The following is a 14,909-nucleotide window of genomic DNA, read 5'->3' as shown; positions in this document are numbered from 1 at the left end:
CCGAGTATTTTTTCTCAATGGGTGAAAATGGAATGGTGCATCCAACTATACTAACCGTATACGCTGGCGGCACCAGTAGAGAATTACAGGAAGCCCATGAGGTCAGGGCATGATGGGAAATCACCAGAATTTCACAACGATGGCTTGTAGGCTGGTGCAGCGGCACGATCTGACATGATGTTACTAGCAATGGGGTCCCCTGGGCTCCTAGTCTAATTACAATTGACGTCATTCCCATAGAATAGATTGCATATTTTCTGCTCACTTACACTTATATATATTGAGAATAAAAAACATATATATTCTTAATATTTTTATTATAACATTTACTAAATATGTTAAGTAAATAATATTTATATAATTAGTAATAAGTTACGGGAATGTCATTACAATAATTTATTCATAAAAATTAAAGTCTAAAAATTAAATTAGATTAATACATTAAATAATTTCATAGATCTATATTCAAATTATACATAAATAAGTATAGTCATTTTTTTATGTAATTCGAATGGCAAACAAATTGATAAGTGTTAACTATCGCCTCCATGAACTGTACCACAAACATCATGTTATCACGTCACACTCGTGATACATATGTGTTGCCATTCCGAAGCACTATGATACCTTCCTTTAAACTCATTCCCTCATCTCACCTTTCATCCGTAACTAGGGTTGCCAGATAGAAACTTATCAAATCCGGGACAATTCTAGGACAACTGTGTCGGGACGTGGCCATAGTAAAAGTATCTTTAATATTTTGAAAGCATTTATGTTTGTATTTGAAAAGGAAAATTTGTTTATTTTGTTAAACAAGTAGGCTTTCAGAATTCGGAACAATAAAGTCTAATTACTGGACACGGGACAAGACGCGAAATTCTGGGACAATCCCTGATTTCCCCCTAGCTATCTGACAAGCCTAGCTGTAACATAAAGTAACTTGCTTATTTGCTGAAATAGGTAAGACTTGGTACCTCAACCAAAGCTGACGATTCTTTACACTCCACGCTGTTTTGGGGCTGAATTAGGTTAGATAGAGGTCCCAAATATACTAGACTCTTTACACACTTCGGGTTCAAAAAGTAGGGTGGTATTTATGGTGGTGGTTTGAACAGTGACTCGAGCAGTTCTGGCTCCGTGAGGTCCATCTTGTAATTCTGCGCCAGTTCCTGTATGAGGTGACGACGACGCACGTGCGGCGGCTGGTACCTACACCATGGATAGTTAAATTATATACCATATGATGTGATAGTAGAACATGTAATAATAATCTAATAATCTTATGACAACTCACACAGCGCCATCTAGACCCACGTTAAGCTAGCTAAAATTTGTGTTATTGGTACTAGATAACGGATACAAATACATAGATCTTTTTTTTTCGTAAATACAAACATATTATACATAGAAAACACCCAAACCGACACAAACAATCATACTCATGAATAGAATTTTTTCTAGCGTGCAAGGAATCGTATCCGCGATCATCGGAAATAAGGCGGTGTGTAGGCAGGCGCGGGGCGCGGTACTCACAGGTGGGTGTGAGGGGGGCGCGGGGCGCGGTACTCACAGGTGGGTGTGAGGGGGGCGCGGGGCGCGGTACTCACAGGTCGGTGTGAGGGGGACGCGGGGCGCGGTACTCACAGGTGGGTGTGAGGGGGGCGCGGGGCGCGGTACTCACAGGTCGGTGTGCAGGCGGGCGCGGCGCGCGGCGTCGAGCGCGGCTCGCCGCAGACAGTCGGGCAGCAGGTGCGGCGCGGGGCGCGGTACTCACAGGTGGGTGTGAGGGGGGCGCGGGGCGCGGTACTCACAGGTCGGTGTGAGGGGGACGCGGGGCGCGGTACTCACAGGTGGGTGTGAGGGGGGCGCGGGGCGCGGTACTCACAGGTCGGTGTGCAGGCGGGCGCGGCGCGCGGCGTCGAGCGCGGCTCGCCGCAGACAGTCGGGCAGCAGGTGCGGCGCGGGGCGCGGTACTCACAGGTGGGTGTGAGGGGGGCGCGGGGCGCGGTACTCACAGGTCGGTGTGCAGGCGGGCGCGGCGCGCGGCGTCGAGCGCGGCTCGCCGCAGACAGTCGGGCAGCAGGTGCGGCGCGAGCAGGGCGCCGTCGGGCAGGGCCCCGCAGGCGCGCGCCGCCTTCACTCGCACGAGTCCGCTGCGGTGCGCGCTCACACACAGCACGCACACGTCGTGCCGCCGCCACGGCACGCCGGTCTCGCACTCGCGCAGCAGCTCGTCTGCCGATCAAGAGTGCAAGTGTAGTTTGAAAGAGTGTTCTCAAAGACGAACTAGTTCACAGATTCTCCAATCGTTGGATACTCGACATTTCTCTAAATGAAATGTTAGTTGACCTATTTGAATTGCTAACCTATTTGCAAATTCAGGTGGTCCTCGAAGTCCTCTAGCCAGATGATGAGTATCTTCGTCGTGAAATCTCTATTGCGTCTTCCACTACCTGTAAATAATAAAGCTGGTTGTATAATTTAGAGTATAAAAATGTGTAACCATATATTTAGTACTTTCCACTTTTAGATTTGGTATGCGCAATATTGTTTAATTTCTCAAGCAATATTTAGTACAGCATCGATCTGGTGTTGGAAACACTAGCTGTTCGTAGGTAATCTTTACCAATTGACGTTGCAATGCGAGCGGTAATAAGACATAACAGAATGAGGGCATACCACTTAGGGTGGAGGAGTTCTGGTCGAGGTCGAGCGAGAGTGCGCGCGTCTTGTCACCAGTCCCCGTGCCCGACACGTCCCAGCACGAGTCCGCTCCGCCGCCACTGGCGCCACTCCCGCCGCCACCACCTACGCTGCTCGCTGAGCTCCTGGTATAACCGACGAATTCACACTAACATTTATTTTCGGTCCGGAGACATTTTTTTATTACTATTAGTTTGAGATACTAAAACACTATAATTAAGCAACATTTTTTATATTCAACATTTCTTAGATTTAGGATACGTGCATTCCATTATAGAGTTGTTCAAAAATTTCCAATTGATACTCAAAATTAGTTATATTATCTATATTCAGTCTTACGACGTTTTCAACCGCAATTGAGACCGTAGAAAGTGACTAAACTAAGGCTATGCCTATAAAATAATGAGCCTTACCTAACAGAGATGCAAGAGCCATCCACGTCGGATTTGATGCTGTCGTTCTGTCGGTCTTCAGTTTCGGTGTCGGTCTCTTCCGCGGACGGCACTATGAACGCGATCTCATTCGTTGCGTCCGCCCAGTACAATATCTGATCAAGTAACACCATAATAATTAATATACAAAGAACTTACATACGGAACATTGGTCGCAATAGTTAAGTAAAGAAATACTAGATGGCTGTGTTATTTTTAAAAAACCAAATGATCAAATTTTGTTTATATCATGTATTTATGGTAAAGCGATAAGCTATCAATTAACCTTGGTACATCTATAATTTGTATATGCTTCTGGAGTCTAGTACATTGTGGTCCTTCGAGCCGGATGAACCAGCAACCTATGGTAGCATTAATGCCGAGAAATATAATAAAATTTTCGAGCCGTCGAGGGCGAGCTAGCGTGCCCACTTGTTGGCGGCCATCCTAGACGGCGGGCGAGCCGTCGTCGAGGGCGGGCGCGGGCGGCTGCAGGTCGGGCGGCTGCGCGTCGTACTGCGGCCGCGCCGCACTACGAGCTAGCGTGCCCACCTGTTGGCGGCCGTCGTAGACGGCGGGCGAGCCGTCGTCGAGGGCGGGCGCGGGCGGCTGCAGGTCGGGCGGCTGCGCGTCGTACTGCGGCCGCGCCGCACTACGAGCTAGCGTGCCCACCTGTTGGCGGCCGTCGTAGACGGCGGGCGAGCCGTCGTCGAGGGCGGGCGCGGGCGGCTGCAGGTCGGGCGGCTGCGCGTCGTACTGCGGCCGCGCCGCACTACGAGCTAGCGTGCCCACCTGTTGGCGGCCGTCGTAGACGGCGGGCGAGCCGTCGTCGAGGGCGGGCGCGGGCGGCTGCAGGTCGGGCGGCTGCGCGTCGTACTGCGGCCGCGCCGCACTACGAGCTAGCGTGCCCACCTGTTGGCGGCCGTCGTAGACGGCGGGCGAGCCGTCGTCGAGGGCGGGCGCGGGCGGCTGCAGGTCGGGCGGCTGCGCGTCGTACTGCGGCCGCGCCGCACTACGAGCTAGCGTGCCCACCTGTTGGCGGCCGTCGTAGACGGCGGGCGAGCCGTCGTCGAGGGCGGGCGCGGGCGGCTGCAGGTCGGGCGGCTGCGCGTCGTACTGCGGCCGCGCCGCACTACGAGCTAGCGTGCCCACCTGTTGGCGGCCGTCGTAGACGGCGGGCGAGCCGTCGTCGAGGGCGGGCGCGGGCGGCTGCAGGTCGGGCGGCTGCGCGTCGTACTGCGGCCGCGCCGCACTACGAGCTAGCGTGCCCACCTGTTGGCGGCCGTCGTAGACGGCGGGCGAGCCGTCGTCGAGGGCGGGCGCGGGCGGCTGCAGGTCGGGCGGCTGCGCGTCGTAGCTGCGCGCGGCGTGTCCCGCCCACCCGCCGTGTCCGCGCACGCGTACCGCCGTCCCCAGCCTGCACCACATACCGCACCGAGTGAACGAGTGCACGCTGCGCTGTTACGTAACGGTAACTGAGCAACTAAAAATTATAAAGGCGCTATATAATGGCTCGTTTAAAAATATTATGTTGGTATATATAGTAGAAGTGAAACTTCAATACATTTCGTCTATAAAGAAGTTTTTGTAGGTATCCGGAGTCAGGCAGGAGTTGGCTTAGCTCTACAAGTTCTTCCTTTGGTTTGGCGTGTCATTTGCACTCACTCGGGAGTTGGTCTTTAGATGTTCCACAAGTCCTTCCTTAGGATTGGAGTGCCAACTTTACCTACCCTATTGTACGGAGCTGTAAAGGCCAGCTGCCAACAGCATTAAGAGTATTCCGAAACCAAAAACGAGTAGTGTAGTTACTCATTACCAGTTGACGTCGTGCACTGCGAGCGAATACAAAACACACAAAATGACGGCATACCACTGAGGGTGAAGGTGTTCACGTTCACCTCCCATCCGGTGAAGCCTCGAAGGCCGGATGCGGTCGACGGGATCAGAGTGGTCCTAAAAAACTGAAGTAGTGTAGCGTGGGTTACCCGCGCAGCATGCGGAGGAAGGGCGGCGGCAGCAGGCGCGGGCGGCGCACGTCGGCCAGCATGTGCGCGGCGGCGGCGCGGCCTGCGCGCGCGCAGAACACGTGCGCGGTGAGCGCGGCGCGCGCGCCCGTGCCGTCCAGCCGCCGCAGCGCCGCCGCCAGCCCCGACGACCACCCGCGCAGCGCCGTCAGCCGCGGACCGCCGCCCTGACCGCACGCTACCAGTTATGTTGCCGGCAAATGATACGACGTTGTCGGTCGAGACGATGTATATTACAGACTAGCTGTACCCGCGACTTCGTCCGCGTGGAATATAACTTTAATTTCTAAAATTAAAGTAGCCTAAATTACTCCTTATTGTATTAGCTATCTGCCCATAAGTCCCGTCAAAATGGGTCCAGTCATTTCAGAGATTAGCCGGAACAAACAAGCAGACAAACAAAAATTGTGAAAAATGTTATTTTGGTTACATACACCAAAATAACATTTTATTTATATTCATATGCCTGTAGTAAAAAACTATCAACAACATCGTGTCATTTACCCGCAACAAGTGTCACTCATGGATAGAATATCTTTGCACGATCGAGTCACTACCCAATGAATAAAAGGGCGCGGTGGATCACATAGTAACGATGCCGCGGACGAGCTAGCGAAAAAAGGATCTAGTATGGCGGTAGCGGGCCCTATGCGGCCTCTACCGCTTCCCTTCTCGCATATTCGAACTCGGATTCGCCAGAGATCCATTAAAATACATAACCAAAGATAGACCTAAATAATTCATTGCAAACAATCAAGGGTAATTCCAGTAACAAACCCACGACTCACAAAACGTCTATTAGATCTAAATAGGCAAAACATTAAAATATTAATGAGGACAATAACAGGTCACTGTTCCTTAAACAAACACTCCTGCATATTGCAATGGTAATTAATGCCGGCCCGCGCGCGTTTTTTCTCGCTCTGGTCGTTTCTCTTTTCTCTCTCTCTCTTTCTCACACACTCTCCCATTTGATAGCCGATTCGCGCGTAAAAGCGCGTATTTTTTTCATTTTAAAAATATTAAGAAATAATATTACCTTCTTATCACCGCCGATGTTTAGGTAACCAAAATGGGAGAGAAATAATCTCGCCGTCTGAAATTCGGTCACGGGTTCGGGCGGGACGTACTCTTCTGGTACCTAAAGAAATGAATAAATTACAACTCCTACAAGTATACAAACTTTATACCAATATCTACAAATATACAATTTTGTTACAAAATATACATCCGTTATAAACAGATAATTAAATAAAAACACTTACAACATTGTCTTCGTTCTCTTTCACTCGCTTCTCAATATTCGCTTGCTGTTCTAGGAGCTTGAACAATATCGGAGCATCGGGGTCGTTAAGCTGCCTCAACACTGAATCCAAAGTGGGAAATGCAGAATCACTGGTGAATAAAAAATATTAAATATTAAATATTTTTGAACTGAACACTATTGTTGAACGTACACGGGGGACAGCATGCGCTGGATGAGGCGGTACTTACGTGGCGGGATCTGGTGGCAGTAGCGGGGCGGGAACGGGTGATACTCAAATGGCACAGCATGTCGACGGGGCGATACTCACACGGCACAGGGCGGCGCGGGCGGCAGGGGCAGGCAGGCGGGCGCGGGGCGCGGGGCGGGCCCCAGCATGTCGACGGGGCGATACTCACACGGCACAGGGCGGCGCGGGCGGCAGGGGCAGGCAGGCGGGCGCGGGGCGCGGGGCGGGCCCCAGCATGTCGACGGGGCGATACTCACACGGCACAGGGCGGCGCGGGCGGCAGGGGCAGGCAGGCGGGCGCGGGGCGCGGGGCGGGCCCCAGCATGTCGACGGGGCGATACTCACACGGCACAGGGCGGCGCGGGCGGCAGGGGCAGGCGGGCGCGGGGCGGGCGCGGGACGGGGCGCGGCACAGGCGGCGCGGGCGGCAGGGGCAGCATGTCGACGGGGCGATACTCACACGGCACAGGGCGGCGCGGGCGGCAGGGGCAGGCCGGCGGGCGCGGGGCGCGGGGCGGGCCCCAGCATGTCGACGGGGCGATACTCACACGGCACAGGGCGGCGCGGGCGGCAGGGGCAGGCAGGCGGGCGCGGGGCGCGGGGCGGGCCCCAGCATGTCGACGGGGCGATACTCACACGGCACAGGGCGGCGCGGGCGGCAGGGGCAGGCAGGCGGGCGCGGGGCGCGGGGCGGGCCCCAGCATGTCGACGGGGCGATACTCACACGGCACAGGGCGGCGCGGGCGGCAGGGGCAGGCAGGCGGGCGCGGGGCGCGGGGCGGGCCCCAGCATGTCGACGGGGCGATACTCACACGGCACAGGGCGGCGCGGGCGGCAGGGGCAGGCAGGCGGGCGCGGGGCGCGGGGCGGGCCCCAGCATGTCGACGGGGCGATACTCACACGGCACAGGGCGGCGCGGGCGGCAGGGGCAGGCAGGCGGGCGCGGGGCGCGGGGCGGGCCCCAGCATGTCGACGGGGCGATACTCACACGGCACAGGGCGGCGCGGGCGGCAGGGGCAGGCAGGCGGGCGCGGGGCGCGGGGCGGGCCCCAGCATGTCGACGGGGCGATACTCACACGGCACAGGGCGGCGCGGGCGGCAGGGGCAGGCAGGCGGGCGCGGGGCGCGGGGCGGGCCCCAGCATGTCGACGGGGCGCGGGCAGGCGGCGCCGCCCCCGCGCGTGGCGCAGCGCGCGGCCCCGCGGCTGCTCAGTGACCACGCGTACCGTCCCCAGCCGCACCGGATGATCACTGCACACGGCAGGACAGACATGCACGTTACTATCCATTATGTTCGACGTATACTCTCAGATAATTTAGAACTAAGTAAGTAGTGTCGTGGCCCTGCGCCGCCAGCCACCGCTCGTACCCGTGTGTGTGTATCTGTGTGTGGTGAGCACGTACCGATGAGCGTGGGCTGCGGCTCCTGGCTGTTGGCGAGCGGCTCCTCGAGCAGCGAGAGCAGCACGGAGCCGTCGGCCACGTAGTGCCGCAGCTTGCCGTGGCCCAGCGCCGCCAGCCACCGCTCGTCGAGCCGGCACCAGCCCTCGCCGCCGCCGCCGGCGGTCGTACCCGTCTAAAGAACACATATTACTTACTTACTTAAAATAATACTGAACATTTTAATAACAATCATTAAGCTATAAGAGATGTAGATGATCACGTTCTCTCAGGTGATGTCGAGCCACTTAGTTTAAGATGAGACTTTAATAAATAAAGAATTAAATAAATAAAAAAACACAGACAAATGTAACACTACTATTTTGTTTAAATCACCTGTTCCAAAATAAGCATGAGCAGTGATTCAGCCGCATCCCGCACTCTCATGGAAACCGGTTTTAATTCTTTCTCGTCTTTCATTTTTGGTTGCTCGCCTGGTTTCCCTGCACAATACAAGAGAATATTACACTAAAACGTTCAATTCTTCTTATTATAATCTTTGGACTGTAATGTATGTATCTACACACCGTTGCACATGCATATCACACCCAAACATACCATTTTCCTGTCAGTACACACAAGCAAGCATCAGTCCACACAAGCAAACATTACATATACAGCTTACGCTCAAGCATACGTGTATTCAATAAATCAAGTTAGCTAGTGCGAAACTTATCATCTATACAACATCATAGCATCCAGATCGTATAAGAGTCCATGTGGGAGATAGGTACGTACCAGGCTGGCTCTTGGCGCCGGAGATGCCGAGCTCGACGACCTCCATGAGCGCGGCGAGGCAGGCGGCGTCGGCCAGCAGCGCGGGGCACAGCCATGCGGCCAGGCAGCTGTACGCCGCCACCACGCACGAGTGCAGGTCGCGCGAGTGCGCCGGCGGCGGCCGCCCGCACTGCACGCTGATGTAGTCGCACACCCACCGCACCGCGCGCTTCCGCTCCGTCGCCTCTGTAAATACAGTACAAACTCTTTATTAAAAAAAACTTAATTTAAACCCTTTTGAATAGTCATAGTTTTATAATCTACCGTTCATTTGGAGAGCTTTTTCATCACAAGAAAGTGTATAAACATAGCTAGCTAGTTCATATCCGGCTCGAAGGATCATTAATTAGTTACAATATTAAATACACCATCAACTGGTTAAGTAATAGAATAAGATTAAATCACACATTCATATAAGTACAATGACATCAATCTGTCTGTCCACCTGATGACAAGTGGTAACCGTCGTCTATGTACATGAACAGTACCCCGACCATCAAGTCACCGTGTGACTTTCGTGACTTTATACGTTGTCATTCCGGAGGACGAGTGTCGTGACTCCATATTCTGTAATTTTATCTTTTACGTGGTAATTTCTTTTTATTATCTAAATTGGTTTTGGGTTTTTTTACCTATTTGGTATAAAAAAAGACAAACCCATCAAATCTAACCAGGCGGAGTTAAAAAATTAAAGATATGGAATTAATATTAAAAATAGCAAAAAACTCACCAATAACATATTCTGAAAGCGTGTAATTTATAAAAAAAATATTTTAAGTAATTTTTATAATACAATTTTCCTTCTTTCTACCATATTCTTTTCTTTTCTGCTGCAAAACTGCGAGCACAACTAGTATGTAAGTAATAAAGTTTTGTATCAAAATATTATATAACTTAAATAGTATTAAAGTGACGAAGACGAATTACATACCTGGCTTGGCTGAGTGCAGTTTAGCGAGCCCGGAAAGCAGTTCCAGTGCAGCCAGCGACACCTGCAGGTCGCCCTTCCACGAGGATATCAGCCGGTGGCAAACCAGGTAAGTGGCGCGGACCACCAGCGCCGCTCCTGAATATGCCACACCACGTACATACATTATGATACAACTTCAATATCTGCATTTTCACACGAGAATCCGCATTCTCGCAAAAGAGAATGCAGATTCTCGGGTTAAACATATTAAAGTGGACAAAGAGAAAAAGAGAGAACATGCCACCGCCCACTTTCGCAAAATTTGGGTTCTTCTATTGTTTTATGCGTATTGCTTTAATGTGTTTTTTTTTAATTAATTATTATCCTTGTAAAATCACGGACAACTAACAATGGAGAAAAGATCTAGAACTACTAAACCGATTTTGAAAATTCTTTTATCAATAGAAAGTCACGTTATTTCTAAATGCCTAAAAATATAGTCTATCAACATCACGCTATGATGAATAGTGTAATAATAAAAAATGTTACAAAAATTGGGAAATACGACTTTGAGGACTTTGCCGAACTTTGAGGAAAGAGTTCAACAGATATTGTACTTAATTATTTTTAATTACTACATGTATTTCATACACATTTAATCAATCAGAAATAACTATATTTCGAGGCTTTTCCTGCAACAACTAAGATACAAATTCTGCTGTTTTATTTCTCAATATACTTTGGCGGATATTAATCAAATCAGTTCAGCCGATTAAGCGTTATTTCTTGTTGTTTTTACTAACATATATTCGAAATGTGAGTAGATTACTGCTGTCATTCTAAAATACTCGATAATGTAAAACATAAAATTAGCAAGCCGTGAAGTGACAAGTACATAAAACATAAAAGCGAACCAAAAACATTAACTCTTAATGTAAGCACTCACAGTGTCTTCCAAATTAGGACGTAACTTGATAAAAAAAAAAAATCTCAAGTCTGTATACACCAATTCCTTAACTTGTTCATGTTACGTTTATCAAATATCGTCCTTATGTGCATGCAAATAAAGTGTGAATTACCGAAAACAGGTGATGATGGATCTAGTTCTCTAACGTCGGCGGCAAAGTCTTCCAGCGAGGAATGTCCGTCGCTGCCCGTCGCGCTGCCGCTATCTGAACGCGCTATAACGTGCAACCATAGACAATAATACACATTTATACCCGACCTGTTACAATAATAATAACTTTAGGTATAAACAGGGTATTAACGTGTTAATTTAAACTTACATTATTGTATATGATTGGCTATTTTGTAGCTAATTTACAATTTTATAGTAGACAAATATAACATAAACAACAAATATTCTCTGCAGTCTATGGTTGACTGGTAGAAAATCCTATATAGTGTTAAGTCCGGACATTGTACTATTACCTTTTGTATTGTGTGCATTGAAGTTAAATAACTATAATCCTGTACCTAACCTTATTACAATTAAAATAAATATGCAGTAATCACAGCCACAGCCACTTCCAGATGCAAGCCATTTACTATAAAAAAACTGACTTGTTCGAAATTGAACCTGAAACTTTATTTCAATGAAGTAACCATGACTCTACCTACAGCGTGGAATTAATAGTAACTGAAGTCGAATTAAATTAATCTTTTTTTTTACGTAATTAAGTAAGTGATGTAAGTTTGTACGAATCTATTAAGAAAATAGCAAAACAAATGTAGCGTGTGTCATCGAATGAGATAAATAGCGTGGAGATCATCGGGTGGAAATCTTATCTTTTCTATCACTTTTACAAAGCTAATGGTATTATGATATGTGAATGTTGAAAAATATGTATATTTGGAGCACAGTTGTTCAAACACAACATATACAAACAATTTGTTTATGACTGCAAATCCTTTTTGTTGGTCCTGGATTGAAACCAACAAATTATACATATCACAACAAAATAGTAATATTTATAGAACTATATAGCAATGTATGTTTTGTATATACTTTATCTTTATCTTTCTTTCTTTATATACAATTTGAAAATTTTTACATTGATGGCAATGATAAACAAAATTGCCATTCATCCGATTCGATGATTAGATGTATATTAAATGGATTTTATTTCAAAATACAAGATATAATAACATTTTTTAGAGTAATAACCGTATGAACAACTGCTGCTTCATTTTCTAAAACTGTATGGTGTAGTGAGTATTATATTTACAAAACAAACAATCATAGTTATTTTTTTAACAAATTGAATTAAGACTGATTGAGTGGTATGCGTTATATTGAACATGCATACTGTAGTGACGGTGAGTGTACTGTTTACGATGGATAGACTTGGCAATTTTTCTAATTTTAAGCTTAATTATGTACCATATAATTTGTGTTTATTTTAATACATCTATATCATTATTGTACGAGAAACTTTTAATTCGGTATAATTACTGTTAAATTTCGAATGTGCTACGTAGTACGTCGTACGTCAAAGTGTACTTGGTATACCAAGTATTTCATTTGTCATGAAAGTAAATCAATTGCCAACTCTATTTATCGTGAACTATTGTTTGATTCATTTTAGTAAGTTAAGGAAACAGTCGTAAGGACGGACGAGGTGAGATGTCAGGGAAGTACAAAGAAACTAGGATAGAGGAAAAAGGCAGTAGACATGTGGTGGCCGTGACATCGAAAGGGCAGATCGGAGGTGTCAGATACGTCATTTCTCACTTTATTCTACAAAACTGCACAGAGTACTTCGACATTCTACACAATACGGCCAAATTATATACAGATTAGGTGGCGATAAGCTTTGAATATAATAAATTGAATGTTTCATATCCTTCAATTTATTATGTTCAACACGTGAATGACGTATTTGACGGGAGGGTGGTAGGGGGAGCGAGGAGGGGGCGAGGGGGGCGTACCTCTGGCGTCGCCGAGCGGCGGGGGGCCGGCGCGCGTCTCGGGCGGCGCGTGGTGCCGCACGCAGAGGTACAGCGCCGACAGCAGCGGCGCGGCCAGCGACGCCGACCACTCCACCTGCACGGCCGCCACGCACAGCGCCGCCAGCCGCGCGCGCGTCAGCTCGCCCAGCGACGTGCCCGCGCTGCGCACACACGCACACACACACACACACACATACACGTCCGGCTCGAAGGACCGACGACATTCACACGCCTACTCATTTCGTGGAGTACACCGGTCCGTTTAAGCTTTATTTACCACGTTATTTGAATGATGATTATATTTTTTATTATTGATATATTGTCTTAATAATATTATAAGTGCGAAAGTTTGTGAGTATGGATGTTTGTTACTCTTTCAAGAAAAAACTACTGAACAGATTTTGTATATACAAACACTTATATTTGGACAGTAATATATATCAGAATAATTAAAATTTCACGCGGATGAAATCGCGGGCACAGCTAGTACGAAATACAAAGATACGAATACACATTTAAAAACAAGATCATTATATTATAATATTAAAATGACTCACTATTCATTGCATCCAGGAAATTCCGGAACAGGTAGACCTCTATAATGGTAAGGGAAGGCGACCAACGACAGGAGCGCGCTGATGGCGGCCTTACGCAGCTCGCGCTTGTCTATACCACCACATTCTAGCTTGGGCTCCCTCTCTGAGAGGATACGGTCTAGTGTTGTTATGTAATCCGGTACCAGAACCAAAACTCCGTCTAAATCCAATCTAAAACCAAAATTCGTATTTATTTTTTTTTAATAAAAATAATAGTAACAATAATATCGTGACAATTCACACAGCGCCATCTAGACCCAAGTTAAGCTGATAAGCTAGCTAAAGCTTGTGTTATGGGCACTAGATATTTGATACAAATACATAGAATTTTTTTTCGTAAATACATACGTATTATACATAAAAAATACCGAGACCGATACAAACATGAGTATGATACTCATGAAAACAAATGTTCGTGCCTTGCGAGGAATCGAACCCGCGACCGTCGGACGTAAAGCATTTTCATTAGCAATTAGATATGCTCTGACCTGAAAATGTCTGGAGCGTTGAGCACGACGGCGGCGGCGACGTTGGGGTCCCGCAGCCCGTGCCGCAGCGCCGCCAGGCAGCGAGCCAAGTACGGCGCCAGCACCTCCTCCCGGCTCTGCTTCGAGCACAGCACGCGGCACACCGCGCCCAGCGCCTCTGCGCGTCCTGTACACGCACATACCATCTCTATTGGTCAACGCACGTACACAACTCGTGGCAAAGAAACATTTCAGATTTGGTAATGATAATAAAAAAAACAAACTTTTTTGGCGCTTACTTCCAAATACGATAAATATCAATTAATTGCACTGATTGATAACCTATAAATATTTTCCAATCCATTTAAAATAAACTGTGATTGTATTTTATAAAACGAGTAGATTTTCATTCAAACGTAAATTACGGGAACATTATCTGAACTTGTAACCTTACTTGTGTCCCGTTTCTCTCACTGCTTTTTTTTTTTTTTCTTCTATAATTTGTGGCTGTACATGATATTTCATTGTACCTATGTGTATAAATATGTGGCTATTTATTCATATATATTTATATCTGTATTGTCCATTATATTATTAATTTATATTTGCACCCCCTACAATTATTCCCTGCATCACCCATGGTTGACTGGTAATGCCACAAGGTACGCCATATGTACCTACTTTAAAAGTATGTGCATAAAACGATATAAAACTTAACTAACCTGCCTGATAGCTCAACATATTGAGCTTGTATTGCGCATCAGATATTGAAGGTGGTGGTGGAGTGCCATCTGCGCGTTCTGAAAACAAAAATAAATATTAATACATATTCTCAACTGTTCTTCTGTTCTTACTTCTTAGTCAAAGGCATTCTCAGCTATTGAAATCCTGCTAAGGTAACACTTGGCGTGCCCATATGTTGCTAGGAATATTAAACCTAACGCGGTGGGAGAGCGAATCTATTGCTGTCAAGACGAATAGAATTTTACAAAAAATTTGTAGCCTAAACATTTTATTTACAAAAAAGTAAATAATATGTTTAAGCGTCCATCGTTATATCATTAAAATACTTTAATAAAATTTCTTAAATAAAAAAAACAAGAGTCATGTGCGAAA

General features: G+C 47.5%; 1 protein-coding gene and 1 long non-coding RNA gene across 2 annotated transcripts in view; one reads left to right on the top strand and one right to left on the bottom strand.

Annotated features, from left to right (window-relative positions):
- Positions 1-379: 379 nt before the first annotated feature.
- LOC131855021 (ral GTPase-activating protein subunit beta) overlaps positions 380-14,909 on the bottom strand; it is a 29,511-nt gene continuing 14,981 nt past the window's right edge. Inside the window, exons 11-29 of the mRNA XM_059206229.1 lie at positions 14,516-14,593; positions 13,815-13,980; positions 13,288-13,497; positions 12,710-12,891; positions 10,858-10,959; positions 9,800-9,934; positions 8,830-9,054; positions 8,428-8,534; positions 8,056-8,227; positions 7,728-7,902; positions 6,424-6,553; positions 6,198-6,299; positions 5,120-5,325; positions 3,687-4,551; positions 3,117-3,250; positions 2,680-2,828; positions 2,367-2,453; positions 2,016-2,235; positions 380-1,209 (exon numbers count right to left, since the gene is read on the bottom strand). Coding sequence (XP_059062212.1) covers positions 1,095-1,209; positions 2,016-2,235; positions 2,367-2,453; positions 2,680-2,828; positions 3,117-3,250; positions 3,687-4,551; positions 5,120-5,325; positions 6,198-6,299; positions 6,424-6,553; positions 7,728-7,902; positions 8,056-8,227; positions 8,428-8,534; positions 8,830-9,054; positions 9,800-9,934; positions 10,858-10,959; positions 12,710-12,891; positions 13,288-13,497; positions 13,815-13,980; positions 14,516-14,593 — 3,560 coding nt within the window. The 3' untranslated portion in view covers positions 380-1,094. The remainder of the gene's footprint in view (positions 1,210-2,015; positions 2,236-2,366; positions 2,454-2,679; positions 2,829-3,116; positions 3,251-3,686; positions 4,552-5,119; positions 5,326-6,197; positions 6,300-6,423; positions 6,554-7,727; positions 7,903-8,055; positions 8,228-8,427; positions 8,535-8,829; positions 9,055-9,799; positions 9,935-10,857; positions 10,960-12,709; positions 12,892-13,287; positions 13,498-13,814; positions 13,981-14,515; positions 14,594-14,909) is intronic.
- LOC131855022 (uncharacterized) lies at positions 1,626-2,024 on the top strand. Its single transcript, XR_009358088.1, has 3 exons — positions 1,626-1,683; positions 1,777-1,887; positions 1,981-2,024. It is a non-coding gene; the product is annotated as an uncharacterized LOC131855022 (long non-coding RNA).

The sequence above is a fragment of the Achroia grisella genome, unplaced genomic scaffold (assembly GCF_030625045.1).
Source record: "Achroia grisella isolate CSIRO2021 unplaced genomic scaffold, CSIRO_AGI_Agris_v1 utg1295, whole genome shotgun sequence".
In the NCBI taxonomy this organism is placed as follows: Eukaryota; Metazoa; Arthropoda; class Insecta; order Lepidoptera; family Pyralidae; genus Achroia; species Achroia grisella.
Note: the sequence above shows the minus strand (reverse complement) of the source record. Positions and strands in the feature narration are given on the sequence as shown.